This window comes from Cyberlindnera jadinii (assembly GCF_001661405.1).
Source record: "Cyberlindnera jadinii NRRL Y-1542 unplaced genomic scaffold CYBJAscaffold_8, whole genome shotgun sequence".
Taxonomy (NCBI): Eukaryota; Fungi; Ascomycota; class Saccharomycetes; order Phaffomycetales; family Wickerhamomycetaceae; genus Williopsis; species Williopsis jadinii.
This window is the reverse complement of record NW_017963659.1, coordinates 285,534-312,924: the sequence shown is the minus strand read 5'-3', so window position 1 is coordinate 312,924 and position 27,391 is coordinate 285,534. Positions and strand designations below refer to the sequence as shown.

The 27,391-nt window shown below is 45.7% G+C and overlaps 16 protein-coding genes across 16 annotated transcripts; 8 read left to right on the top strand and 8 right to left on the bottom strand.

Annotated features, from left to right (window-relative positions):
• The first annotated feature begins 179 nt into the window (after positions 1 to 179).
• On the top strand, positions 180 to 2,824 carry ORC1 (origin recognition complex subunit 1). Its single transcript, XM_020218033.1, has one exon. It carries the CDS (start codon positions 362 to 364, stop codon positions 2,810 to 2,812), a length of 2,451 nt encoding a protein of 816 aa, XP_020070102.1. The 5' UTR covers positions 180 to 361; the 3' UTR covers positions 2,813 to 2,824.
• Positions 2,357 to 3,551, bottom strand: TEM1 (Ras family GTPase TEM1). The gene is made up of 2 exons (XM_020215223.1): positions 3,480 to 3,551; positions 2,357 to 3,414 (listed from the first exon to the last, which is right to left on the bottom strand). Exons 1-2 carry the CDS (start codon positions 3,527 to 3,529, stop codon positions 2,838 to 2,840), a joined length of 627 nt encoding a protein of 208 aa, XP_020070101.1. The 5' UTR covers positions 3,530 to 3,551; the 3' UTR covers positions 2,357 to 2,837.
• Positions 3,552 to 3,927: 376 nt separating this feature from the next.
• CYBJADRAFT_168122 (40S ribosomal protein eS1) lies at positions 3,928 to 4,777 on the top strand. Its single transcript, XM_020215222.1, has one exon. The coding sequence runs from the start codon at positions 3,962 to 3,964 to the stop codon at positions 4,730 to 4,732; it is 771 nt and encodes a 256-aa protein (XP_020070100.1). The 5' UTR covers positions 3,928 to 3,961; the 3' UTR covers positions 4,733 to 4,777.
• A 146-nt stretch (positions 4,778 to 4,923) lies between these two features.
• Positions 4,924 to 7,117, bottom strand: CYBJADRAFT_168121 (IMPDH/GMPR family protein). The gene is made up of 2 exons (XM_020215221.1): positions 6,386 to 7,117; positions 4,924 to 6,135 (listed from the first exon to the last, which is right to left on the bottom strand). The coding sequence occupies exons 1-2, from the start codon at positions 6,837 to 6,839 to the stop codon at positions 5,021 to 5,023; spliced, it is 1,569 nt and encodes a 522-aa protein (XP_020070099.1). The 5' UTR covers positions 6,840 to 7,117; the 3' UTR covers positions 4,924 to 5,020.
• A 460-nt stretch (positions 7,118 to 7,577) lies between these two features.
• Positions 7,578 to 8,762, top strand: CYBJADRAFT_173572 (uncharacterized protein; the record flags this gene model as incomplete). The annotated part of the gene is made up of 1 exon (XM_020216480.1): positions 7,578 to 8,762. One exon carries the CDS (start codon positions 7,578 to 7,580, stop codon positions 8,760 to 8,762), a length of 1,185 nt encoding a protein of 394 aa, XP_020070098.1.
• A 731-nt stretch (positions 8,763 to 9,493) lies between these two features.
• On the top strand, positions 9,494 to 9,988 carry SMA2 (Sma2p; the record flags this gene model as incomplete). The annotated part of the gene is made up of 1 exon (XM_020212089.1): positions 9,494 to 9,988. A coding segment is annotated over one exon (495 nt), but the record flags the coding sequence as incomplete, so codon positions are not given.
• A 1,344-nt stretch (positions 9,989 to 11,332) lies between these two features.
• On the top strand, positions 11,333 to 12,300 carry PUN1 (Pun1p). The gene has a single exon (XM_020215220.1). The coding sequence runs from the start codon at positions 11,466 to 11,468 to the stop codon at positions 12,261 to 12,263; it is 798 nt and encodes a 265-aa protein (XP_020070096.1). The 5' UTR covers positions 11,333 to 11,465; the 3' UTR covers positions 12,264 to 12,300.
• Positions 12,301 to 12,328: 28 nt separating this feature from the next.
• MTR2 (Mtr2p) lies at positions 12,329 to 13,216 on the bottom strand. The gene is made up of 2 exons (XM_020215219.1): positions 12,936 to 13,216; positions 12,329 to 12,879 (listed from the first exon to the last, which is right to left on the bottom strand). Exons 1-2 carry the CDS (start codon positions 12,946 to 12,948, stop codon positions 12,365 to 12,367), a joined length of 528 nt encoding a protein of 175 aa, XP_020070095.1. The 5' UTR covers positions 12,949 to 13,216; the 3' UTR covers positions 12,329 to 12,364.
• On the bottom strand, positions 13,184 to 14,566 carry CYBJADRAFT_128371 (uncharacterized protein; the record flags this gene model as incomplete). The annotated part of the gene is made up of 1 exon (XM_020212763.1): positions 13,184 to 14,566. The coding sequence occupies one exon, from the start codon at positions 14,564 to 14,566 to the stop codon at positions 13,184 to 13,186; it is 1,383 nt and encodes a 460-aa protein (XP_020070094.1).
• A 786-nt stretch (positions 14,567 to 15,352) lies between these two features.
• PIM1 (ATP-dependent Lon protease PIM1) lies at positions 15,353 to 18,430 on the bottom strand (the record flags this gene model as incomplete). Its single annotated transcript, XM_020212752.1, has 3 exons — positions 15,353 to 16,051; positions 16,118 to 17,623; positions 17,717 to 18,430. The coding sequence occupies 3 exons, from the start codon at positions 18,428 to 18,430 to the stop codon at positions 15,353 to 15,355; spliced, it is 2,919 nt and encodes a 972-aa protein (XP_020070093.1).
• An 896-nt stretch (positions 18,431 to 19,326) lies between these two features.
• On the bottom strand, positions 19,327 to 19,623 carry HAP3 (Hap3p; the record flags this gene model as incomplete). Its single annotated transcript, XM_020212227.1, has 1 exon — positions 19,327 to 19,623. A coding segment is annotated over one exon (297 nt), but the record flags the coding sequence as incomplete, so codon positions are not given.
• Positions 19,624 to 20,375: 752 nt separating this feature from the next.
• On the top strand, positions 20,376 to 21,383 carry DPB4 (DNA polymerase epsilon noncatalytic subunit). Its single transcript, XM_020215218.1, has 2 exons — positions 20,376 to 20,635; positions 20,697 to 21,383. The coding sequence occupies exons 1-2, from the start codon at positions 20,421 to 20,423 to the stop codon at positions 21,133 to 21,135; spliced, it is 654 nt and encodes a 217-aa protein (XP_020070091.1). The 5' UTR covers positions 20,376 to 20,420; the 3' UTR covers positions 21,136 to 21,383.
• On the bottom strand, positions 21,343 to 21,519 carry CYBJADRAFT_117739 (synaptobrevin family protein; the record flags this gene model as incomplete). The annotated part of the gene is made up of 1 exon (XM_020212235.1): positions 21,343 to 21,519. A coding segment is annotated over one exon (177 nt), but the record flags the coding sequence as incomplete, so codon positions are not given.
• A 714-nt stretch (positions 21,520 to 22,233) lies between these two features.
• Positions 22,234 to 22,992, bottom strand: BXI1 (Bxi1p; the record flags this gene model as incomplete). The annotated part of the gene is made up of 1 exon (XM_020216479.1): positions 22,234 to 22,992. One exon carries the CDS (start codon positions 22,990 to 22,992, stop codon positions 22,234 to 22,236), a length of 759 nt encoding a protein of 252 aa, XP_020070089.1.
• Positions 22,993 to 23,393: 401 nt separating this feature from the next.
• On the top strand, positions 23,394 to 24,259 carry CYBJADRAFT_194398 (short chain dehydrogenase; the record flags this gene model as incomplete). Its single annotated transcript, XM_020217522.1, has 1 exon — positions 23,394 to 24,259. The coding sequence occupies exon 1, from the start codon at positions 23,495 to 23,497 to the stop codon at positions 24,257 to 24,259; it is 765 nt and encodes a 254-aa protein (XP_020070088.1). The 5' UTR covers positions 23,394 to 23,494.
• An 838-nt stretch (positions 24,260 to 25,097) lies between these two features.
• CYBJADRAFT_168114 (uncharacterized protein) lies at positions 25,098 to 26,351 on the top strand. Its single transcript, XM_020215217.1, has one exon. The coding sequence runs from the start codon at positions 25,168 to 25,170 to the stop codon at positions 25,990 to 25,992; it is 825 nt and encodes a 274-aa protein (XP_020070087.1). The 5' UTR covers positions 25,098 to 25,167; the 3' UTR covers positions 25,993 to 26,351.
• Positions 26,352 to 27,391: the final 1,040 nt, after the last annotated feature.

Below are 27,391 nucleotides of genomic sequence, written 5' to 3'. Positions count from 1 at the left end.
CGCAGCTTGTTCAGCTCTTCCAGCGACTCCACAGGGTCCCATTGCAATCCATCCGGTGGATACGGAGCCTGGTTATGGTGGCTCATTTGTCTCTGTTCTCTGGCAAACGAATAATAGACCAACCTGCCCGGCAATGGCTGTGTGTTGTTGATGTTTTCTCAGCTTGGCGGGTCACACCTACACAACCACAAAAGCGAAAAGGTGAGCGGTACAAAAAAAGTAAACAAAGCTCACCAACGCGCGCGCGCCGCGGCTCAGGCCGAGAAGATCAACAGCGAAAACGGGCATCTGCTTATATCAGCAAAGAACAACATTGTTTGATACACCACCACTACAAGGATAGCGTAGCGGGGTGATAGCGATGGCATCAACGCAGTCGAAGTTCAAGGGATGGTCGTTTCACTTTGATGAATCAGAAGGTACGGCACGGGTGTCAGGAAAACGTGGTCGTCGGCGTCGTGGAGTGTCTGAAGATCGGATGTTTCTGAGGCGAGAGGCCGATGGCCTGGAGGTGAGGCCCGGTCAATCGCTTGTTGTTAATGATCCCGCCGATGGCGAGCGTTCTGTTATGCTGGTAAGGTCTGTTGACTTTGGTATTGAAGGTTATATTGAGGTGATTGCGTTGGGATTTCTCACGCCGGATGAGGTTGAGGAGCCTTCATTTGAGGTGCAAAGCCAGGAGCTGTTCCTGACAGCTACTCTGTACAGCATCCGCTGCGAGGACATCATCGAGAATGCGACGGTGTTGAACGAGGCCAACTTTGCAAAGATCGTCATCGATGACTCCAACAGGGATAGAACGTTCATTTGCAGAAGAGGCTACGACCACTACTATGGCTGGTTCAGCGAGTGTTTTGATATCGACCGGGCCTGCCAGTGTTTAGCTGAAGATCACGATAAGGGATTCGAGTTGATCAAGAGTATTATCGTTAAGACATTGAGCTCAGCAACGAAGCGTCGTTGTGGTCCCACGAACCTTTCACTCACACCTGAGCCGGATTCTGAAGTTCAAACTGCCCAAGACCCAAAGGGGAAGATACGAAAGAACGGGTCAAGCGATAAATGGCGTTTAAAGAGCAAACGGATTAAACTTGAAGAGGTTCCAATAAATGAAAGTGGAGAGGATGATTCACAAGATGGATCAGAAGCAGTATATGAAGAGGGTGAAGAAATGACCGATGAATCAGATGAAGGCGGAAGCCCATCTGCAGATGATGCTGATTTCAGGCCATCGTATATTCCTACAGGCCGTCCAAGAGGCAGGCCAAGGAAAAGCGGTCCAGGGACGAGAACCACTGGTTATATCTCAACAGGTCGTCCAAGAGGTAGGCCTAGAAAGGAAGTTAAAGTAAATACTGGCGACGATGAGGAAGAAGATAATGAAGAAGACGAAGACGATGAGGAAGAAGAAGATGATGGCAAGTATAGAAAAGGCAAAACACCAGTCAAACGAGGAAGAGGACGCCCGAGAAAGAGCCAAGAGGAATATAGTCCCATAAAGAAAGATGGCAAGAGAGATTACTACAAGAACCCGTACCTGCTCGGCCCTAAAACACTGGCCATAAAGAAAGTTGATAAGAATGAACTTACCCAGAGCGCAATTGAATCAATGGCCGAGCTGCCGTGCCGTGAGCAGCAATTCACAGACCTATTTTTAACCCTCGAAGGTGCTATTCAGACAGAAAGCGGTGCTTGTGTCTACATCAGCGGTGTCCCTGGAACTGGAAAGACAGCCACTGTGCGTGCAACTATTAAGGAACTACACAAAATGTCGGAGGATGGTGAGTTGAACAAGTTCGATTATGTTGAAATTAACGGGATGAAGCTTCTTACACCGCAGTCTGCCTACGAGATTTTATACAACAAGATTGACGATAAGAAAAAGGTTCCAATATCAGGATTGGCTGGTGTACTCGAGAAACACTTCGCATCTGGAAATGCAAAGAGGCCATTTGTCTTGCTAATGGACGAATTGGATCAATTAGCCGTTAAATCACAAGCCGTGATGTATAACTTTTTCAACTGGCCTACTCTTTCCAAATCAAAGTTGATTGTTATTGCCGTTGCTAACACTATGGACTTACCTGAAAGGGCCCTTACAAACAAGGCTATATCGAGACTGGGTCTTGAAAGATTTCAGTTTCCTTCATACAAGCACGAAGAATTAGTGGAGATTATAAAGTCAAGATTCCATCATCTTCCGGATAATGTGATCATGAAAGACGATGCTGTTGAGTTTGCAGCTAGAAAAGTTGCATCCGTTTCTGGTGATGCTAGAAGAGCCTTGAAGATTTGTCATCGTGCAGTTGAGATCGCAAAGGAGAATGCTGTTTTGAATCATGAGGGCCCAGTGATTGTACAAGCTGCTCATATAAACAAAGCAGCATTGGAATCCACAACGTCATCCATTCATGTATACCTCTCAGATATGTCACTTGTGGGAAAACTCTTTCTCGTTGCACTGCTTTCTAAGAAGCGTAAGAGTGGGTTAGCTGAAAACGTACTGGGTGAAGTGATTGATGAAATGAAACAGCTCCTATCAATACATACACTTAAGGACAAGAACGATATCACAAACGGGGAAGCCTCTGTATCAGAGGTCTTGTACAAGGATTTCATAATCAGGCCCCGTGGAATTGAATACGTTCTAAACGAACTGGTGGAAGGTGGAGTGATCTTGGTGAAGAAGAATGATACTATTCGAAACACAATGGTGAAGTTAGACATTGCAGATGACGAGATTACGTCCGTTTTCAGAAGGGATAAATCCCTGAAGCCCTTTTCTGATATCATAGGCGAATCATCTACGTAGCTGATTAACGGTCATAGGTCAATTCTTATAAGATAGGCTGATGGAGCAGCAGTGGCTCACCAACGTTTTTGATCTCTTGTATACCAATTTGTAGATCAAACGCTTTCGATATTAAGATTTTGACAACTTTCTGCACATTGATGGAATCACTGGCAGAGGTGAACACAACACTTGCCTTGAGTGCTTTCGCAAACTTCAGAGCCAATCTGTGTATAAACTCTTGATACTCTTTATCCATCTCCAGGAGTTTGTCGTACTTTGTACCAACCAAGATTGGGATCGCACTTGTGTTGGACGAGTTGGCGAGCTTAAACCACTCTTTGATATCTCGCAATGTATCTTCCGAAGTGAGATCAAACACGTAAACGATGCCCAAGGCATCCTTCGTCGCCAATGCTGACATATTTCTAAACTCTGGAGACCCACCTACATCGTAGATCGACACCCTTATGTCTGTGGTTCCCAATTCGATGCTTTTCTCCATGAAGTTGACTCCCAGTGTCTTCTTGTACGTTGGATCATACGTGTTGTTCACATATTTCATCATCAGAGACGTCTTCCCAACGTTCTCATCTCCTAAGAATGCAATCTTGATAGAGACCCTTTATATAGCCGAAAAGCGTTAATACATAGGACATAAATGTCTGTCATAGCGAGAGATCCTTACGAGTTCCGTAGTTGCTGCTGGTGAAGTGGCACTGGAGGTGGAGTATTCATCACGGCGTATACTCAATGTAATTGGTCGCCATAGATGAGAGTACACAACAGTAGGGCTCATAGACACATCGTCCCAAGTATCACCATATGTTTATCTTTTACCCAATCCGGACTACTTCCCCTTTGAGACATTTGGCCGAAACCCTCCATTCTGGTGGTGTCCAGGTGTCCAGTTTTGTGACTGCTCTATGAACGGTCCGCGACACACGCACAGGCAATGTGAATCTGGAGATGTCCAGGTGGAAAGACGCAAAAAATGGACGGAGGGACTCTGCAGAGCGGGTCCCTACCGAAAATTACTGCTCGCGCACTGTGTGCGATGGCACTGTCGCACACGCTGGGAAGGGAAACTTGTAAAATTTCACACTCTCTCAATGACCTTCGAAGTGTTAGGAAAAGGGGGATAACCACTAGACAACAAAACTTGCAAAGATGGCTGTTGGTAAGAACAAAAGATTGTCCAAAGGTAAGAAGGGTTTGAAGAAGAAAGTCATCGACCCATTCCAAAGAAAGGAGTGGTTTGACATCAAGGCCCCATCCACTTTCGAGAACAGAAACGTTGGTAAGACTTTGGTCAACAAGTCCACCGGTTTGAAGAACGCTGCCGATGCTTTGAAGGGCCGTGTTGTCGAGGTCTCTCTTGCTGACTTGCAAGGTTCTGAGGACTACTCCTTCAGAAACATCAAGTTGAGAGTTGACGAGGTTCAAGGTAACAACTTGCTCACCAACTTCCACGGTATGGACATGACCTCTGACAAGCTCAGATCCATGGTTAGAAAGTGGCAATCTTTGATTGAGTGCAACGTCACTGCTAAGACCTCCGACGATTACATCGTCAGAGTCTTTGCTATTGCATTCACCAAGCGTCAAGCTAACCAAATCAAGAAGACCACCTACGCTCAATCTTCTCACATCAGAGCCATCAGAAAGCAAATGACCGAGATCATCAACAGAGAGGTTCAGAACGCCACCTTGGCTCAACTCACCTCCAAGTTGATCCCAGAGGTTATTGGCCGTGAAATTGAGAAGACTACAAAGAACATCTTCCCATTGCAAAACGTTCACATCAGAAAGGTCAAGTTGTTGAAACAACCAAAATTCGACTTGGGTGCTTTGTTGTCTCTCCACGGTGAGGCTTCTTCTGAGGAGAAGGGTAAGAAGGTTGCTTCTGGTTTCAAGGATGAGATCTTGGAGACTGTTTAAGGTTCCTCTTAAATAAAAAATGCTCACATATCTGTAATTTCTCAAGTACGCCATGTAGTGATACTTCCAGCCTCAAGAAGGCATGTGTCGTCTACTCAGGATCAGGTGGCTTAAAACTAGAACACACGGTGTATGTGAGAGATGAGACACATGCTTCTACAGTCTCAAACTATCTACAACTGCTTTTAGAATCCGTATAGAAATCAGCATGCAATTAAATTAAAAATCGTACATCATTAAAGAGGACATCTCCAATGACACACAAGGGACTTTTCCAACAACCTAAGCTTAGTTGAACAAACGCTTTTCATAAGAGTGCAAGTTGTGGACACCACCTTCCAATTGGGCAGAAGGAGTTCTATACTCGAATCTAACTTCACCGGAGTCGGACTTCTCTCTCAACTCCAAGACGGACTTGACACCAATGTCTTGACAAGAGTGTTGCAAACCGTTGTACAAGTATGGAATGTACTTCTTGATGGAACCCTTGTCAACGACGGAACCAGAGACACCTTGAGCAACAAAGACAGCATCAGATTCAGAAAAGTATCTAGAAGTGGATGCATTCCCCTTGACATCGGTCTTTTGCATAGCATCAATAGAACCCATACCTCTGTAGGTCTTGAGACGCTTACCGTCACGGTAGAAGTAGTCACCTGGGGATTCGGTGGTACCAGCAAGCATGGAGCCCATCATGACACAGGAAGCACCCAAGGTGATGGCCTTGGTGATGTGACCAATGTTTTGGACACCACCATCAGCGATACATGGAACACCGAATTGGTTGGCGAATTGGGTAACGTTGTACACGGCAGTACCTTGTGGTCTACCACAAGCCATAACCTCTTGAGTGATACAGATGGAACCAGAACCCATACCGATTCTCAAACCATCGGCACCAGCAGCGATCAAAGAGGCAGCTTGTTCACGGGTAACAACGTTACCTGCAATGACATCCAATTGTGGGTAAGTCTCCTTGATCCACTTGATCATGTTCAACTGGAAGACAGAGTTACCTTGGGATGAGTCCAAGACAACAACGTCCAAACCAGCCTGGACAAGCAAGGCCAAACGTTCTCTGTCAGCATCCAAAGTACCAATAGCAGCACCACAGAGCAATTGCTTGGTGGTGGCAGACTTGGAAGCGTTTGGATAGTTCAAGTTCTTCTGCAAGTCAGTTCTTGACAAGAGAGAAACCAAGGTGCCGTTGTCATCAACGATTGGGAGTTTACCCTTCTTGGACTTTCTCAAGATTTCATTGGCATCAGTCAAGTTGATACCCTTGTGGGCAGTGACCAATTCGGTAGTCATAACCTCGGAGACCTTAGCAGTGACGTCTTCAACAAACTGGATATCACGAGAGGTGACGATACCAATGAGCTTACCTGGGAACTTACCATCCTCTATTTGCAATCAGTTAGTATCGTTGGTCCAAAGGACAAAAGAAGAATGATGAAGGCGACTCAAAGCGACAATGACATTGAACAGCAAGTCAGAGAAGGTATTTCTCCCCAAGATCGTTTGATCGTAATCGGTAGAACGAAAGTTATAAATTGAAAAAATGGATCATCATATATGAATGTCATTGCTTCTTTGAGTAGACAGTCATCACGGTTTACTTCATCTGTAGAATATACAAAGAAGAGTACTCACCAGTAACTGGGAAACCAGCAAATCCCAACTCTTGCTTCAAGGCCTTTGCCTCGCCAATGGTTGCCTCTGGAGACAACACGACCGGCTCGTTGATGAAACCGTTCTCGTATCTCTTGACTCTCTTCACCATCTCCGCCTGGTCCTCAGCAGACGAGTTGTGGTGGATGATACCAATACCACCGAGCAACGCCATGTGGATGGCCATCTCAGCCTCAGTGACGGTATCCATAGGAGACGAGACAAATGGGGTCTTCAGCGTGATGTTCTTGGTGAGTTTGGACTCCAAGGAGACGGCAGAAGATGGGAAGTCGATCTTTCCTGGCAAAACGAGGAAATCGTTGTATGTCAACCCTCCTCTAACGTGAGAGTCCATCAACTCGCTGACGGACAACCCGTCCTTGGCCTTGTAAGCCTTCAACTCCTCAAGAGCCTTGGTGCAGTCTTTGAAAGCCATCGTGTAGTGCGTGTTGTATATGTATCACGGAGAGTTGGTTGGGTACTGAAATGGGGACAGTTGCCAGATTGCCAGGAAAGAAGAACCCAACTCCAACCTCCTCAAGTTGGGTAGAAGATGAGTGAAAAGAGCTCATCAAATCTTTTTTATACTGCACGCAACCGCTGCAGGCAGAGGGAAAAATTTTCTTTCTGCCCGGCCGCACGAGAGTTGTTAGGCCCACGGTCCGCCGGTACGCGCCGCAGGCCGGGCGCCAGGGCCAGGAGGGCAGATAGCGCGTGGGCTGGGCTGGAGGAGTTGGGCTGGAGGGCAGGAGCTGGGCAGGAGCTGGGCAGGAGCTGGGCAGGAGCTGGGCTGAAGAGCTTAGATTAGACGGGCAGAGGTGTAGACAGGCAGAGGCGTTGGCTTCAGCGCAGACAGAGGTACCTCACACAACACAAGCACTGGGAGAGCAAGCACTGGGAGAACAAGCACTGGGAGACTGAGCCCAACAGTGCCACTGAGAAAACACACAGACAGCCAGTCCACCAGCAGGCCCTCCATCCTCAGCACACATCCTCGTTAGTGAAGCACCAGGGCACGCCGTCCGTTGGCACAGTGTCCGTAACGCGCACTGCGCACACCGGAGCTCTAAACAGGGCTATGTAGCACAAGGCAGGCCCTAGCCTCATAATCCCAGCTCATAATCCCAGCTCAAACTCCCACGGTGTCTCTGCCTGTTCACACACTCCGTACACAATGGCAGGTGTGCTCAGCGGTGGCAAGCTCAAGGATATAGTGCACGTCAAGGACGTTGTTCATATAACGCTGGTGTTCATCTTCCCGTTCATATCGATAGTCCTCCTGGTGGTGATGTTTGCAGCTCAGCATACAGACGGGTTGAGCTTCATGCCAGTGGTACAGATCGACTCGTCGAGGTTGGACTTATACAATGGAATGTACAGCTTGTTGCAACAGGGATATTCGGACATGTCAAGTGACAACACTGTGGAGACGGTGACAACCTCCACGGTGTTGTTGATTGCAAACCTGTCAACGGCATTGCTGGAGTCAACGCCCAACAAGGTGTACTCCACGTTTAAGAAATCTTGCTTCCTCTTTGACAGATCAGAGGTGGATGATTCATCAGAACTGCACGTGCTAGGAGGCACGGTGCTGAATTCGTCAGCTTCTTTGGCGGCGTACTGTGAAGACACCAGGCTCTTCGACTACAGAACGTTGCTGGACAATTGGGGGTATTCGTACATGCTGGCATTGACGGAGACAAGCAAAGCAGACGATAGCTCGTACCACGACTACCAGACGAGCATAGACGCAAAGAGCGATGCTATAAACCGAGTACCGTCACTGTTGGTGTTTGTACTGGTGTCGCAGTTTGTTACTCTGCTGGTGTCGTTCTACATCTGGAATACCAGAAGACACATCATCGCCAGGGCCAATACCACGTTGCTGGTTCTTGGCCATGCGCTGTCGATATGGACCTTGATCACGTTCATCGTGGCATTGGTGGCGTGTCTCACCATGACGGTGAACCTGTTGTCCTTACGCTCCATGGCAGAGGATGACTTTGCATCGTTCGGAGTCAAGGTCAAGCTGTGTACCAATTTCTTCGGTGTCATGTGGACTGTATTTGCCATTTCCTTCTTTACAATGGCAGTTTGGGTTGGCCCTATGTGGTGTTCTGCACCAGAACATGACGATACCGATGATGATGACGCCGGCAGCGCCTACGATTCCGACGAAGGCTACGAACTAGAACGGTTCGACACAGTGCTTGACGATGACGACGACCTCGACTTTAAGCTTGGACGCTTAGAGAGGGACCACACTGTGGAGCACATGCTGAGGAAGCCCTCTTTCAGCCAATCATCCTCTTCAGTTAACGTCAAGAATGGCTCTTCAGTTGGTCGAATCATAATTTAAGCGCTGAGAGAGCACGGGCCCCTTTTGTGGTGTTGCCTTGTGTGTTTTATGGTGTTTTGTGTCAATGTTTATTAGCTGAAAGTACTTATATTTTGATACTTCTGGAGTAGTTGATCTCAGATGGACTCAACACTGTCATATTTGGTCATCAAAAGATGCTGGCATTCCCCTATGGTAACGAACAGTCCTTCCTAACGACTCCAGAGAAGCTTGGAACGTGTCGTAAAAGTAGAACTCCGTTTAGGAATTCACTCGTGCAGAGCTTTGCAAGTTCAGGATCGACAGACCTGTCATTGGTTGCAGACTCTCAGGAGTCGTCAGCACAGGAACAGGATTCGCTAACGAAGAGGGAGATCCCGTGGCATTTACAGAAGGAGCTCTCGCCATTCACAGTGTCTGGACATGCTACTCCTTATAAGACTGCAAGGATGAGTCCGAGCTTATTAGGGTCCACTTTGAGCTCTTCTAGAAGACAGAGCTTTGAGGAAGAGTTGAACGGGGCCTTCGATAACGAGACAACGACAAACTTGGATAAGGAGAATGATAGTAACATCTTCAAGACTTTAGTGGACCAGCGGTGCTCTAGCGACAAGAACAACGAGGAAGAAACACCGGTAGAGCAGAGCCTTGATGAGGTTGTATCTGCCTTATATGACAAAACATCGTCACGTGGACAAACAAATAAGGGAAAAGGCAAGCCGTCGTTATGGTTGTCGTTTGTATTTGTTGTCATGTTTCTAATTTTGGCTACTTCAGTGTTACTCTCATGCGTACCCTTTCTGACTTGCACTACGAATGCGCCTAGTGGTGTTTGCATACCTCAAGTCTCAATTCAACTAGCAGATTCTGCTCCTGCGTCCAAATCTGTGCTATCAACCGTCAGAGAGCTGTTTAAAGTGTTGTCCTACTTCCTGATGGATTTTGGAGCTACAACAGCTGAGATTGACCTCATCAACACACAGATCGACGATTACTACAGAGTCAATGCCATTGAAACTTTCAATGAGGATACCGTGTATAGGCTAAACTACTGGGGATATTGTCGATTAGCACCTAGCGATTATTCTTACTTCTGTATGAACAGCTATGGATTTGATCTTTTGGCTGTTCTTATTAGGGATGCTGGTGTACAACTTGCTGCTTTAACCGGGACAAACGTTGAGATAATGGGTGATAGCTTCGCTTTAACTTACGAATTGGCAATATCCAGTTTCAATAAATTGCTTGGTGTGGAAGACGAGTCGGATACTGCTTCTGTTCTCGACTATGCTATCTTACTCCAAAAGTTCAGCAAGGGAATCGCATGCCTTACTGCCTTGCACCATGCCTTTGAGGATTTCCAGTTGGTCAGTTTTATGGCCTTGACCATTATGTTCATGATGGGAGGAGCAGATTCTGGAGGACAGACCAAGAGGTGGAAGAAGCTTAGTGTAATATCCTTGTTAACTGCGTCCTTTCTTAGCGTATTCACTGGGTTCTTGGTGTGCTCTTTAACGTATCAGTACGTGGTGAAGATAACGGACTTGGCCACCAGTGCAGGAATCGCAATGGTTTCAATAGACACAGGCTATACCATGATCTGGACGAATCTACTGGCTGACGTTATTGCGTGCATAATTGTGATTTACTTGGCTAACTTATTTAGAAAGAAGATGCTTTGACCTCGATTGGTTTCTTACACCCCATCGTAGTTTGCTATTCCTTCTGGAGTCATTCGTACAGGTCATTGGCATGTTGGCGGTGGAGAGAGACTCCTAACCGGCTTGAGGAGCTATCTGGCAAGCCAGAATGACCAACACACTCTGCAATTGGCCAAGATCTACATCCTATATCTGTCTCCTAAACTACGGAACATCTGACTTCTTCACGAGGAACGTGCAAAGAACGGGGAGCTCAGGTAGATTCACGCACAGAAGCCTCGTAAGAAGCCGAAGTTAAGCAGGTCTCGCGTTGTTGTTGTCGTTGCTGCTGCCCAAAGCACCGCCTTTGTATGACCGATGCGATCCCCAGGCAATGCTGTTCCCATTGGCATTGACAGACGGAATGATCACTGTTCCAGGCTCTCTGTGCCCACCCATTGCTCTTCTGGAACGTGTGACGTTATGTAGGACTCGCACCAAACAGTCATTATCACGGCAATGTCACAGCCCTGATTCCTACACCTCTTAGCCTTAATTGAGAGCATGGGACATGTAAGGTGCACTAAGCCCATCTAAAACCAAAGCATGGCGATTTGTCCGATCACCACCCCAAATTTGTCCCAGAATTTGAAACCTCTGTCTTGTTTGTCTGAGTCCTCGTATCTGTCCGAAAACACCACTGCGGACGTTTGACATGTCTCCAGTCCCTCCCAACGGGACAGATTAGAGTTTGTCCTCGCATAACTTGCCGCAGACGAAGTTATTTTCCCACAGCCCGGTTTTGCTTTTTGGGCTGGCTTTAACTAAATTTAGCAACGTTCTTATGCGTAAACTCGTAATGCACCAACCATCAACACGAAAACGGGTTCTTTTCGAAACAACCGGCATGTCTTGGTAGACAAATCCATATATAAACTCTGGCGTTTGATCCAACATTTAGCCAATTTCCTTTGATCTGATCTGATCTGGCCTCATTCACACTTTCCAAGTCAAAGAGCTCTCTTCTGATACAACTGGGACAGGTGTAAAGACTACAGAGCGTCCAATTGGCAACAAGAACGACATGGTATCGATATTCAGATTCTGCTATGTGTTAATCCCGTTGGTGTTATCCATTGCAACCATCATTCTGGGTGCACTGGCAGTTGCTGGTCAAACCACCAACTCAGCACCTATCAATCAGATCTACCTATTCAAGCTGAACATCACAGATGCCACCAGTGCGGTGAACTCGCTGCTATCATCAAACACAGACACATGGAACATAAGTACGGTGTATAGCTTCGGACTATGGGGCTATTGCAGAGGTACCACGGACGACAACAACAACTACAACGTTACGTGGTGCTCTGATCCCGAACCAATGTACATGTTTGACCCAATTGATGCGGTCACGTCTACCCTGGAGAACGAGTACTCCGTGGAACTTCCATCCGACTTCACAGATTACATCAGCACGGCCAGAACTGTTGTGAAGTTGATCTTCATCACTGCGATCATTGGTGTGTGTACGGCCTTCCTCACTGGCCTATTCACCCTCTTCTCCTTCTGTTCACATTTCGTTTCTTGCGTTGCAATGATCGTAGGAGTGATCTCTGCATTGGCCCTTATAATCTGTGCAGGAGCTGCTACAGGTACGTTCACCATTCTGAGAAACAACCTGAACAACGAAGTGAGTACGTACGGTGTTGAAGGTACACTGGAGAATTATCTCTTCTATGGGCTGATATGGGCAGCCGCAGGTTGTGCTGTAATTACTGCAGTGTTCAACCTGTTTGGTATCTGTTGCTGTAGAACCAGATCTGTTAGATACAGAAGTGCAGAGGAAGTTCCAATGATGCAGTATGTTGAGAAATCATAAGCTGCCATAAGTGGTAGTTCAACATTTGGGATGGGACGTTTACGCGAGGGTTTATGAGAATATATAGTTGGTTCATTCTTTTTATTATTCATGGTGCTTATTTAAATCTTGATTGCAGAATCATCTGGAGTGTAGATAACTTTCCAGTTCAACGAATTGATCAACTCATTGTTGATTCCCTGGAAAATGGTCTCATCAACTATGAGATTAGCGTTAAATCCAACCCAGGACCCCCAAAATGCCCTTGCGCTGTTACCAGTAGTGGCACTTGGCCCCGTTGGCAGGCCCTGTATCTGTAGATCTGCCGTTTCACCGAGCCTTGTCTTGCCGGATTCGTCGAATCGTACCTTGCCGGAGATGTTTACTATCACCGTACCGGTGCCAACTATGATGTGGTAATCAACCGAGGTGATACTGTGCTGCGTCGATGGAAACTTCATCCAAACTTCCTGAAATGACGCTTTACCACCTATTGGGTTACCGTTAAGTATCACTGGCGATGCAGGCTTCAACTGAGGCAGCAAGGAGGCCTTGTATTGATCCAGGGGAAAGTTCTGGGTATATTGTTTATCCAAAGTCGTGAACAGATCTTTGACCGCTTGCTCTAATTGTGTCCCTTTTGTACAGTTGTTAGTGCCTGATCATAACACTCAAATGAAACATACAACATACCTTGATCCACCATAGTCTTAACAGTTCAATTGCACCGCTGTGTTACAACTTGAGTGCACGTGAAGGCAAAAGCTCATGTGTGTTTAATAAAGGAAGAAATTTTCAACTGAAGACACAGCTATCATCAACACATACACCCGGACACCAACAGCACCAGCTCCACTGTTTGGCAGTGAGCAAGACGAGAGAGTATCAACATTAGCATATAGCAGCATCTGATATGTATTGTATCTCATATATATATAATGTTAACCACTGGCCACTGGTGGTGGACTTGCCCATTGAAGAACCGAGAGAGCAGCAGCAACGATACCAATAGTTGCAGGTAGTGTCAAGATTGCATAACCCCAGAACAACACTCCAGCCATCTCCATCTCAAAGAGTTCATTCAACTGACATATCTGGGATAGTTGGATAGCAGGCGGAGAGATGGTCAAGATGAAAGCGACAACGAGGAAAATAGGATCATCGAGGATAGAGACCGGGAATATCTTGACGCAGACAGCAATCAACGGAAGAAGGATCAAAGGAGGGATCACCATTCTTGACACCAAGGAACCAACAACGATACGGGTATAGTGTGGAGTTGCCGGTAAGATGTCGTCACTTGGGTACAAGTTGGAACCAAGGACAACCAAGATCAACGGGATACAGACCGCACCCAGTTCGCTAATTGCCTTTGAGACTGTATTCTGGACAAAACCGTTGTCTTTGAAGAACAAATGCTGGAGTGGATGAATCACAGCAACGATTACAGACGCAAGCATTGCCCACAATGGTGGATTCATTGCGCCCATAAATCTGTTGTAAATTTTGGTGAAGATGTTCCCTGCATAGGCATCTCCGCTAGCAATCTCTGATGATGGTGTAGCGGAGAATTGGAGAGCATCTGTCGATCCTGCGGGACTAGAAGCAAGCAAAGGAGTAGTTGCAGAGACAGCAGAGCCTGGACGCTTTATCGATGAAGATTCTGAAGCATCAGCAACTTCGTCGCCCAAGGTAACAGTGCTGCCCTTGTTGTTGTACCCGTCAGTCACGTGGGCGTCGCCAATCTGATTCTCCTCCGTGTAATTAATAGGCTGCGTGGGTATTCTCTTCAACAATGTGTTATAGCCCCAGGACCATCTCAAAACCTGTCCAATCTGCTGGAAGATCAATAGATATAGAATTCCACGGGAGGCAACCTGTTCTGGCGTATCATTCTCCACGTTGTCCCATTCCAAATTGGGCAACGTATACGACAAGGCAAGGGTGAGCGAGACAGGGAGCGAGTTCGAGTTACCAAACACGCTCATCGCGGTGACGAAGTTCGACTCGTACTCGTCCAAGTTCAAGTAGGCGGACACGGCCCTCGAAACGAGGTACGAGATACCCGTGGAAACCGCGTAGAAAACCGGGATGATGAAGATCTCAAACAGCTTCTTCAGGCTCAGAGAAGGAGCCAACTTGCTGAAGATCATCGCAGGCGTGAACAAGTCGACATTGAGCGCACTGATCTGCTTCTGTGCAGTCTTGTTCAACAAGCCAACCTTCGCAGCCCAGAATCCCAGCAAACAGACGATGATCACCTCCACGACCGCTTGGAAGGTCAAAAAGGCAACTTCTCCGAATGAAAGTACTTCTCCAATCATCAAACGCTTTGAGTAGAGCTAATGGTCAACAGAGAAGACAGAAATGTAGTGATGAAGACCAAGAAGAAGAAGAAGAAGAAGAAGAAGAAGAAGAAGAAGAAGGAAGCAACAGAAAAGAAATTGGTCCTCTGATACAGTTTCAAATCTTGTGATAAAGCCAGGGAAAATGCACCGGGGACCTGCGCGTGTTTCCAGTTGCCAAATTTCGCTGCTGGTGACATTTTTGCACAAAACGGTATCGGGTGCTTGGGCCACGTTTGTGGTTTTCTCTGTGCGTTTTTTGGCTGTGCGGAGATTATTTGTTGTCTGTTTGTGTTTCTCCGCTGCGCCACTGTTTCCGCCATTTTTCGCACCACTTTTCGCGCCATTCCCAGTGCCTGCTTTTGCGCCACTGGTGTTTGGGCGTGTCCATGACGTCAGCGGTCGTGTCGTAGTTTCCCGATAAGCAGTGCGCTTTGCTCGTGATTTGTCCGTGCTTTCTGTCCAACGTTTTCCATGGCGAGGCAGGGAGGGACACGCTGATTGGCCGAGGACATCAGTTTAATATTCACCAATCTGACATAACCAGTGCTTTTATACCAGATGTAACGGGCGCTGGATGGGATCGTCGGTGAGTTCTCCACTACTAATCACTGTATACAAAAAGGAGCCCGTGGAATGGTTGCGCAATTACAGTCTCTATGTACAGGTGGCTGAGGCAGTGAGTTGCGTACAGAGGGCGATGAATCCATAGTTAAGCCTCTGGTGAGCAGACACATGGGTTAGTATATTCATGTGCTAAACGAGTTACTTGAAGAGCTTGTTGTAGATCTGGCTGTAGTTGTCGACGAACGTCACATCAAACCCTTGTCTCAAGTTTTCAGCAAGGTCGTCGTAGTCACCTTGGTTGTCCTTTGGAAGGAACAGCGTTGTGACGCCGTTGCGCTTTGCCGCAATCAGCTTCTCCTTCAGGCCTCCGATTCTGAGCACCTTACCAGTCAGCGTGATCTCACCGGTCATGGCGATCGAAGGAAGGGGAACGTTCTTGGCCAGGGATATCAACGCCGTGGTTAACGTGATACCGGCACTTGGACCGTCCTTCGGAACTGCACCTTCAGGACAGTGCAAGTTGATGTTGTGTGTCTTGAAGAAGTCGTCTTCAACGTACTGCTTTGCCACGGAGAACGAAATCTTGGACGACTCCTTCATCACGTCTCCCAATTGGCCAGTCGCCGATAGGTGTCCACCTTGTGGTTTGCCAGATTCATCGACAGCCTTCTCAGCAGTGACCTCAACGTACATGGACGTACCACCAATCGAAGTCCAGGCAAGACCCATGACAACACCTGGAGGTGTGGTCTCGTACAAACGATCTGTGAGGTAGATTGGAGGCCCAATAAATTCTTTCAGATTTTGCGGTGTAATTTCAAGTTCGAAATCTTCAGGAACTTGTAGTCTTTGAACCTCAGCATTCTCCTCGAGAACGGTCTCTTTGGTCTCCAAAGGCTTATTATGCTCAAGATTAGGAACAATCTCCTGCTTCTCAGTTTCCTTGTGGGACTCATTCGTGACACTGCTCTCTTCAGCAGTCTCTTTAGCAGTTTCCTTCTGTTCCTTAGCAAGTTCAGTTGATTCCGTTACCTGCTTGACAACTTTGAAGGCAGCCTTTCTGAAAACCTTTTCAGTGAGTTGTTTCAATCTTCTGACACCATTCTCCTTAGCATAGTGTTTCACAATATACTCAACACCTTCCGTGGTTAGTTTGACATTGGCATCCTCCAAACCAGAGCCCTTCTTGGCCAATGGAATCAGATAATTCTCTGCAATTTTAACCTTCTCCTCTGCAACGTAACCTGGAAGTTCGATAACCTCCATACGATCCAACAAAGGTCTTGGAATAGTGTCCAAGGTGTTTGCAGTACACACAAACAAAACCTTGGATAGATCAACTGGGATATCCAGATATTGATCCAAAAACTCAGAGTTTTGTTCTGGATCCAGTAATTCCAATAAAGCGGCAGAAGGATCACCTTGAGAACCTCCATGCGTGACTTTGTCAATTTCATCGATCAAGAACAATGGGTTTTGAGACTGTGTCTTCTTCAAACCTTGGATTATACGACCAGGCAGAGCACCGATGTACGTTCTTCTATGACCTTTGATCTCAGAAACATCTGAGATACCACCAACAGAGAATCTAAAGAAGTTTCTGTTCAATGCACGCGCAATAGACTTACCGATAGAAGTCTTACCAACACCTGGTGGACCAACAAAGCAAATGATCTTACCATCAACGGCACCGAGCAAATTACCGACGGCAATGAATTCCAAGATACGATCTTTGATATCAGCCAAACCATAATGATCTTCATCCAGGATCTTTTTAGCGTTGATGATATCAAAACTCTCCTTAGTGTACTTACCCCAAGGCAATTGCGTTATCCAATCCAAGTAGTTTCTTGTAACGCTAAATTCAGACATTGCAGTCTCCAAAGTGGACAGCTTAGAAATTTCCTCATCAAATACCTTTTGAACTGCTGGTGGTAATTTCAACTTCTCTGCTCTCTCTTTGAATGTGTCAATGAGCTTTTGACGTCCATCGTCGATTCCCAACTCTCTCTTGATACCTTTAAGTTGTTCCATCAAATAGTATTCACGTTGTCTCTTTTGGATCTTACTCTCAACCTCCTTAGTAATCTTATTTTGCAATTCAGCATTCATAACTTCCTTCTTCAGAACAACCAATGCCTTTTCCAACCTATCCTCGATGTTCAAAGAATCGAGCACATCTTGCAATTCCTGAGGCTCACCAGCACAGATAGCGGCACAGAAGTCAGCAAGCTTTGAAGGCTGTTCAAAGATATTTGTAGATCCATGCATAGTAGCACTGAATGTTGCAATTTGTTCTCTAAACATGCTGTTGACCTGGGAAATATCTTTAAAGACTTTGAGAATTTCAGAGGTTAGTGCATTAATGACAGGTGATTTTTTATCGTATGCTTCATCCTCCAATGGTGTAATGTTGACCCTAGTGACCTCGTATTTCTTGATAAATTCCGTAGGGTTGTATTCGTTCTCCTCATCGAGTTTACTCAAGACACGCTCCTCTTTCTCCTCTTGAGTCTTTGCCAAAGACAGATCTTTACCTTCATTTGTAAGTTCAGTTTCAACTTCCGTTTCAATGGATAAAGTATTATCAGCCAATTCTTGTTCAATCTCCTGCGGAGTCTTAGGTGGTAGGAGTTCATCGATTCTGATTCTTGTGTGTGGATATGCAATGATAGTCATTGTATCGACACCAGTCATCTCGTCGTTGGATACAAAGCTCGAGGTGACTTGTGCAAAAACACCAACCTCATGGACCTGGTCTCGATCTGTAATCACATCACCATCGGCGTTCTCATCCTTGAAGAGGAAAATACCAATGTATGGTTTCTTCTTGTCACAAAGTTCATTGATAGCCTTGATAACCTGCGGATCAGTAATGGCAACAGGTCTGTAAAATCCAGGGAACAATGGACGGCGGGACATTGGCAGGGCAAGAACCTGTGGATAAACTTCGGGAACTGGTAGTGCTGAAGATTTCTTCTTGTCACCTGAGCCATCGTCACCGGCACCACCAGAGGATGCTTCACCGGACGCTGAGGCAGACGTGGCAGCAGCAGCAGTCTCATTCTTCACCTTAGAGTCTTCAGTAGCATCTGGTGTTTTTCTCTTTCTCTCTTTCTTCAAGGGCTTTTCAGGTTTATCAGATTTCTCTGGCTTCTCCGTGCTGTCAGATTTGTCAGATTCCCCAACGCTATCGTCCTTGCCTTGATCAGGCTTAGATTCGTCCTTGAGACTCAACGGTTTGAGCCCATTGAGCTGTTCCAACAGATTGACCATAGGAATGTCCTGATGTAGAATAGCATCATCAAGACGGTGCACTGGCTTCTTGTTGACTGGCACAAAGGAAGCGAATCTTAGCTGTGACGCCACCGGACTGATTGTGACACTTGTGTTTACACCATTCAGCACACGACGGGCAGCAGCGCGCGCTGCTGATACTGAAGACCGTCTAGCAGATAGCATATTTCAACCTCTTATAACGGTGAGTTGTGGCCTCGATAGTCTTGAAATTGAGCGTTGTTATTCCTTATGATCTGGAAAAGGTGTGTGTTCTTTGAAGAGACCAATTCGTCCCGACACTTTGAGAGTCGGACGTGGGCGAAAAACATCCAGACATTTCTCTTTCCCCCCTGGAGTCCACGGAGTTACTTCGGCTTCACCAATTTGGCATTAAACACATACAACGACAAGTGATGTGAAACAAACCGCAGTCATGTAGAATACACAGATATACATCAAGAGTTTATACAGATATAAATAAGAAGGGCAGTCGGCAGTTTCCTTCGCTTCTAGTAGCCAGAGGTGTAATCGTATAGTACCTCATCACCTTTCGTAGCTCGACTATAATCGTGGCTTTGAGCAGTAGTGGGACCCTTGTGTACGTCTGGGTCTCGGGAATGTGCGCTATTCGAAGGCCTATTGTTTCTCTGACTCGTGCCGTGTTGATCTTGTCCATCGTCAGCGTCATCACCATCGAGGTTGAGCATTTCGTCTTCTTCGGCTTTTATATTCATTAAGTCATTAGGGATGGGATTCTCAATGTCTATCTCATCATCGGGGATGTTGGTCATCTCTCTTTCCAGCTGTTGCTGCTGATCGTAAAGTTGTTGTTGTTGCTGCTGTTGTTCGTGATCTTGGAGTTGTTGTTTTTTCGTTCTTTTATTCTCTCCACGCTCCTGTTTCAACGCTTGTTGCTCTCTGTACTTGGCCAAGTAGATCTTCAACACTTCAGCATAGTTTTCAAACCCGAGACTGGCCATGGCAAAGAGAATATCTTCACCGTTGATGGTTTTTCTCTTTTCAGATAAGCACTTATCACTTGCCTCACTTGTAATGAACGATATGAACTCCGATACACATTCTTGCATGCACTCTTTAGCATCCTTGGACACCTTGGCAGTGGACGGTAGAGTGTTCTTCATCAACCTGGCAACGTTTGCAATAGGTAGCCATCTATCTTGTTCTCTTAATTCAACTTCTCTATCATGCTTCTCCTGTTGCTTCTCAGCAGCGGCGGCAGCGGCAGCGGCGGCAGCAGCAGAGGCCGCGGTGTTGTCTTCTAGAGCAGAATTTTCATCATCCCCCACCCTTTGAGCATCACCATCGTGATCGTAGAGCCCGTTCACATGCTCCATATTAATGTCTTCAGGCTCGGCAATCAAGTGGTCAACACCAATAGATTCCAATTCATGCGTAGACATCTCGTCACAAAGCCTTTAATATATATCGTATATCTCTTCTATACAGCCAGCAATATTGAATCCACCACAGTATGACCCGCTCTTCTTCCTCTTTGTGATGAAACTAGACAGAATTATACGACCAGGAAAACAAGAACAAAAGATAAGCAGACAAAACACCAGGGTCCAGTTCAACCAATGAGAGAGCTCTACAATTTGAAAGAGTAAATGTACGTTCAAAGCCTTTAATCTCTCAACTTCTTTAATATGTTCCCTCTCTTCAAAGATGGATCTCCGAGCAATTTGTTTGCGATGTGTGTGATTATGTTTACTCCCCGTCCGATTAGCTGGTTTTCTCCGTCGACGCTTTTTTTCCCAAATTTTCGGGTAATGGCGCCGAAGTTTCCTAAACAGGAATATGGCGGACTATTGCGTAAAACATTTGCGCAAAAGTTGCGAAACAGAAGCATCGAAACACCGCAACGCGAAAACGCGTACTTGAACAACAACATCACCACCACCAACAACTATATGTCTCAAGATACTTTCCCTTTTCCACATTCAATACCGATACCAACTCGACAGAGATGCCACCAAAGGGATGGAGAAAGAATTCAGATGGAAGCTATCCTGTTTCCACCAAGGAGAGGGATATGATCTCCATTGAGGATATCCTTTTTCCCAAGGCGACTGTGAACAAATTGGCAAGGGCCATTTTACCAGAGGGAGGATTGATTTCCAAAGACAGTTCAACAGCCCTACAGCGGAGCTCCACAGTCTTTGTGAGCTACCTCTTAGTGCAGTACGTATGGCTATTAGTCTTCAGAAGTGGTGATTAGAAGTACTAACGACTTCTCCTACAGTGCTAGACAACATGCCAAACAGTTTGATAGAAAGACCATTGGACCACAGGATATAATCAACGCACTTGAAAAGGCTGAATTTTCTTCATTCATCCCTTCGGTGAGTGAAGAGCTGGATTCTTTCCAAGCTCGTAAGGATGCTCAAAAGAAGAAGAAAAGAGAGGAAAAATTGGCACAGGCACTGGCCCAGTCTCAAACTCAAGTAACAGCACAGTCTGATGTTGTGCCTGATCAAAAGATGAAAGAGGCGAGCGAGGAGACGATTGACGAACAAGAAGATAATGGTAATGAAACAGTAGAAGAAGTTGATAGCATGGAGACTCTTGATAATGAGGAAACGCAGATCGAGGAAACCAGAGGACCAGTTTCAAAGAAGCTCAAGTCAGACTCGAGGGAAGATACCGTAAGTGATGCTGAAACTGAAAGTCAACAAGAATGAAATAGATACCAATTGTCAAAAGAGTACAGACGTAGCAACTACACAAAACGAGGACAAAGTGGTGATATACATGGCTCATAGAACGGAAAACACTCACTGGACTTTCAACAATGCCAGAGAGCTCATTGTTTACCATAACCAATCCTAAATGGCCTTTAGACAAATGAACAAAAGTAAAATGACAACTATGACGATAGCAACCCAAAATTTGAAATTGTGCCACCACATAGCCCGCTTTACCCTAGTGGCGGAACCCCTGAACCCATTACTCAGTTCAGTTAATCTATCCGTCTTATCAACCAGCAATCCGATCCTTTCGTTGCGCTCCACAACTCGTTCGATGTTATCCTCCATAACCTGTCTTGTTCTCTCGAGCTCATCCCTTGTATTGCGCAACCCACTCCTCGAGAACTCATTTTCGAGATGCTTAATGACGTGGTTGAATGTAACTTTGAAGGCTATCGTTCTGTTATGTTCATCCTCCTTGAAAAGCTTCCATTCCTGCAGTAGTCTTTGAAGAGTTGTGATCGGTAAGACCTTACTCATGTTAGAATCCACAGCGGTAACCACCGTCACAATATCATCTTGTACAATCTCTTTGACGTACATAACAGTGACAGTTGTAGACCCGATTTCCATTGGAATCTCACCCATTGGAGTGGAGGACGAGTTTATCAGTGACATCTGCGATGAAATCCTTTCAGGGAGCGAAAAGAGTCCCAACTGCGCCAGTGAAGGTGATTCAAGGGTAAACAGTGTTGTGGAGTTGACTGTAAGGGTTGTATAGAGCACTTCCCATGGCATGTCAGTAAAACATGTTTCGAAACCAGCCATTTACAGACACTTACATGTACTCTGAGATGAGCTGGAGGCATCTGACATGGTATACTTTCGATTCGCTATGTATAGAAGTGTTCCTTCTGTAGAACGTGGTATACACCTTGTTGAGTGTTGTTTTTTTTTCTCCTCCTTCCGAGAATTTTTGTGACACAACCCGCCGTGGAGCTCTCATCGCTTCTCGTCAACTACAAAACACGAGTGGTTTTCACACATCTTTGGGATTAATGATTGCGTTACAGACATAATGTTCTCGCGTGATTAGTTATCGTTGCTACTGGAAGAAAGGATCCTCAAGATGTTCAAGAACAAGTTGATGATGTCCAAGTACAACGTGATTGCGGCTGGTATTTCTTCTTCAATGTTGAACTTTCTCATTATGAGTTGAGTATCAACCAAGATGTAACCGGAGAAGACGATGGCTCCAATACCGCTGTATACCAATTCCATGGTGTTTGAAGGGGTGAAGAAGATTTGGATGAAGCCAATACCGATAAGTGCAAAGAGACAGGAGTTCAACACGCCTGCCCAAGATGTGAAGTCGTACTTGGATTGGAATGCGAATGCCGTCAACCCGACAAAGATCACCAAAGTTATAACTAGCGCCTCGATAACGATCCCGCTGTCATAGAGACTCGTCGCGACACCGATTGTGTACCCTTCAAATAGAGTAAAGAGTCCTAATAGGACCAAGTTTACAGGGTACTTCTTGCTTTGAATAAAGGCTCCGATTAAGCAGGCAAATGAACCAAAGATACTCACAAAGAATAACCAAGTGTTGTTCAGGGCAAAGCTCTTTGCAGTATCATTCATCGAGATGAGCGCTCCAAGGCCTGTCGTCAGAAGCAATTGCAAGAAGAGCAATGTATACACCTTTCTGATGAACTGTTGACGAATGCTCAACTCACAGCCGGAAACCACGGTATCATACTTGAAATCATCCGCCAATGGATCGTGTAACGGAGGCGCATTTGGATCATCTGTGTACGCAGGTGGATTGCTTGCTGGTTGATATGACATGTCTTTAGCCGTCGATTTATGCTGAGAAGTAGATGTTATTTCACCGCTGTGACTGCCTTTGTTGGGTTCTTCGTTTGTGGCAAAAGGGTTTAAAAAAGGGTGATAGTGCTCGGTAGGAGCACAACACCCAAACACAATGTCTATTACATAAGAAGAGGGCCCCCGGTTTTTGCGGACTGTTGGAAGCTGAAAAGGGGAAGAATCGCGGATGCACATTCATGCATAGACCCAAAATTGCTTCCATTTGAGGTTGAAGTTTGTGGAGTTTTATAGGTGAAGGAAACGCAAAACAAAGGGGTTAACATTTGGGTTGTCATAGACGGGTGGCCACTGTCCTATTATGGACTCCTTTGCATTAGCGGAAGCTGTGGATTTTGATAATGAGTGCAGTTCATGGGTGTGAGAAAAATTATAAAAGGGGATCAAACATCTTCCATTGACGATGGAATTGAATTGAAAGTATTTGGTACCGATAACGAAAAACACTATAATATCTACAATCATGGCTCCATTGAACATTTCTCTTGAAGGAAAAACTGCAATTGTCACTGGTGGTACGAAGAACCTCGGTGCTGAGACTGTTAAGGAGCTGGCAAGGCTCGGTGCAAACATTGTGATTGCCTTCCACTCTGATTCTGAACAGTCTCAAGCCTCAAGCCTGATCGAGAGTTTGAAGTCAGAGTACGGCGTTGACTCAATTGCCGTTCAAGGTGATTTGGCTAAGGAGGAGGATGCTAAAAAGCTGTTTGAGGAGGCCAAGGCCAAATTTGGCGGCGTTGATATTGCCATTAACAATGCTGGTATGGTTTTGAAGAAGCCAATTGCAAAAGTCACTACGGCAGAGTACGACACCATGTTTGACATCAATTCAAAGGCTTCATTCCAGTTCTTGAAGTTTGCGTCCCAGTATATCAACGATGGAGGCTCAATCGTTATGTTGGTGACATCCCTCTTGGCTGCTTACTGCGATGGTTATGGTATTTACCAAGGTGCAAAGGCACCTGTTGAGTACTTTACCAAAACATCGTCAAAGGAGTTGCACTCAAAGGGCGTGAACGTCAACTGTGTTGCACCAGGTCCAATGGACACACCATTTCTCTACGGTCAAGAGACTGATGAATCCGTGGCTTTCTTTAAGACCATGGGTCTAGGTGGCCGTTTGACAGAGGTTGAGGACATTGTTCCAATTGTGAGATTCTTGGTTACTGAGGGTCACTGGATCACTGGTCAAACAATCTACGCTTCTGGTGGCTTTACGGCTCATTGATTAGTATCGTCAAGCGAGCAGGAGGTTTTAATTGCAATTCTCGTATATTTTTAAAAGCAGTTTTGAGTAGTATAGATACATTGCAATGCGTTTTGTGGAATTGTGAAGCATGTGCATAACCCAGCAAGGTGTATGCACACTTTGACGCATAGTGGGTTAGAATTGTGACGATGATCAAAGTTTGAAGCCCACGATGTAGCAATGTGCAAGTATATAAAAGGACCGGCGAGCCCACTTGGGAAACCAGTCAATTGAGAAAAGAAGCGTACACTATGACTTCAAGTAGCGTGCCCTATCCATTCTCACAGGAACAGCGCAGCGCTGGTGAGCCCGCAAACGTTGAGGTTGACTCCGAGGGGTTGGATCCGCAGGGAATTTTCAAAGATAACGCCGAAGTGGCAGAGTTCATCTCAAAGTATGGAGACGTCTCGGTCAAGTTCATTGAACCTCCTGAGAGGAATCCATACTTCACAACACCTTATGCCTTGAATTTCTTCTACAACGGTGTGTTGTACAGAACAAAACATGAACGGTCTTCAAGTATCATGGAGTTGTTTATCGACTTGGTGTATGTTGGTGTTGCTGCAAATCTAGCATCGAGTGCAGTTGCATCACACTCATGGGCCTCAGCTGCTAAGTACATATTGTTGTTTGCACCTGCTTGGATGATTTGGTCATCATTGAAGGAGTTCATGAACTATTATTACAACGAAGACTTGTTACAAATGGTCTTTGTCGTATGGGAGCTGGTGCTGTTGCTCATCTACGACAACAATTGCGAAGCTTTGGATGACGTCAACAACACAAGCGCATGGTTAGCTGTTGTTATCAGCTATACAAGTGCTGGATTTTCATTTGCGCTGATACTGTTGTTTTATTCAATATGGGTCAAAGAACACCGAACACAGATGAGAATCTACGCTTGCTGTGTACTGTTTACTAGTGGATGCTGGTACTTCATCTTTCTCATTCCAACGTTTGGGTACAGAGGCGTATTTGCGCTGATCTGGCTTCTTGTGGAACAGCTACAGTATGGAATTAGCGTACATCCATGGTTTAAGCGGTTGTTAAAACTGGAGTATTCAACAGCTTTGAACATCGAACATGAGGATGAACGTTTCCACTCGTTCTACGTCATTGCCATTGGTGAGTTTGTGTACTCGATAAACGCCGAGTCTCCCCTGTCCGTTGGATGGAACGACAGGTTATCAAAGGGTATCAGCTTGTTGATCAATGCCGTTTTATTCATGGCTCTCTATTCTCACAAGGATGGTTCAAGAAAAGCAACTCACGCATTGCGCAATTCACCAACCACATCGATGGTTTATATCTATTCGCACTTCTTTGTCATTGGGGCCTTGCTTATTGTTGGAGATGCTGGAGCTGATCTGTCAAAGATACATGTGAACTATCTGGAACCGGAGGAATACGGCGTCTTATTCTACTACCATGTGGGCATTTTCGTTGCGCTGTGCGCACTAACAGTGATAGCAGCAATGGATCTTGACAGGACTGATCCAGGCTTCCACCAGGTGTCCAAATTTTGGCGAATAGGCTTCAGAGTCCCTATTGGTGCGCTGATATTCGGACTCACATGGGGTCTTAAGGATAAGTCAATAAAGGAGACCATGTGGATTGATACAATGTTGCTTTTCGTACTATTTGGATATGAGTTTATCGTCATGAATCCATGGAGATACTACTTCGGCCACAACCGCTTGGTTGAATTGTGATTGCTTGCCGACGTCATGTTATCGTGTTCTGAGCCTTTGGATCTGAAGGAGAGATTATATATGTGTTTGTTTGCGCTCTTATCAGGGGAATAACCGAAATTGATTGCTATGTTGTCTGATAAGCCCCTATGCAGAATCCCTTACTTTTGGCGCTATCAGCTACATGATTCCCCAACGCAAATGGATGTTGTGGCCAATTGAAAGAGCCTAGATCATTCAGGCGGGGTGTTTCCTGCAAAAAAGTCCAAACGGCCGCTTTAGAAAGTAAGGTGTCCGGGTGTGAGGGGTGAAGGGGATGAAATTTTCGGAATTCAAGTGATTTTCCCCTAAATGTTACCCAAATCAGTAAGACCTGTGTAAGCTCTTTTTGTAGTCTCCAGGCTCGATCTAAGAATTGTGATTTCAATTGAAAAGGATACATGAAAGAAGCATGTAGGATACTGATGTGTATGTCACTAAGTTGGACATTCTAGCTAATGCCTAGCAAATTTGAATGACCTTAGAGCAAAGTGATCCGAAATTTCGAAAAAAAAAAGACTGAGAACTACCCAAAACGGAAAGATTCGAATTACTCCAAATGGAAAGATTGCCAAATGCCTGAAAGGTAAAACCACACCTAGACACCCCCTTATGATTGAAGTGCAACAAATCATACTTTAGCGCTACTGTGTTGTACGTCGCATGAAGAATGATATATTGCAATCACAGACTTTTAGTGTAATCATCACAGACCTCTGTCACAGTTTGATCTCAATTGATGGACAAGTGTTGTGACCAGTATCTTCATGGACATAACGTGAGGTAATTAAAACCAATGAGGGCTGGGGTAAATTCTCCAATGGAAGCTGTGGTTCCGGTGAGCCACCAAGAAACCAAAGCCAGTAGTTCTGTGCCTTTTAGTAGGTAAGCGCCACACGAATCCGAAAGGCAGTCGTTTGAAATTTAGAGGCGGCAATCTGGACAGGTGTCTGTATCACTGTGGAGAACACCGAGTGTCGAGTAAACTCAAAACCATTTCATAATTCACACTGTCATCTCCTGAGATGATGCAAACCCATATATTTGACACTGGTAATATCACCCAATATTAATGTGACAGATGCGCAGAGCTTCTTTGGTTTTTAGACCTGCTGCGACGTTTAATCGATTTGCACAGAGTCCTTGTAAGGTCTGTACTTAACCTGGAAGGTGCATGCCACGAGAATCTTTGTACATGGCTTTAACCTTCCCCCTAAAGGCAACAACCCCCTTGCCGTGTTTCCCCCCTGGCCCACCAAAAACACACACAACACAGACACGGAGTTCTCAACTTGAGAACTCCGGGCAGGCCAGGCCAGTGCTCAGACGCTCTGTGCGTGTGTGTATCGAAATCACCAGCCCAGAGATCTCGGAAAGTTGG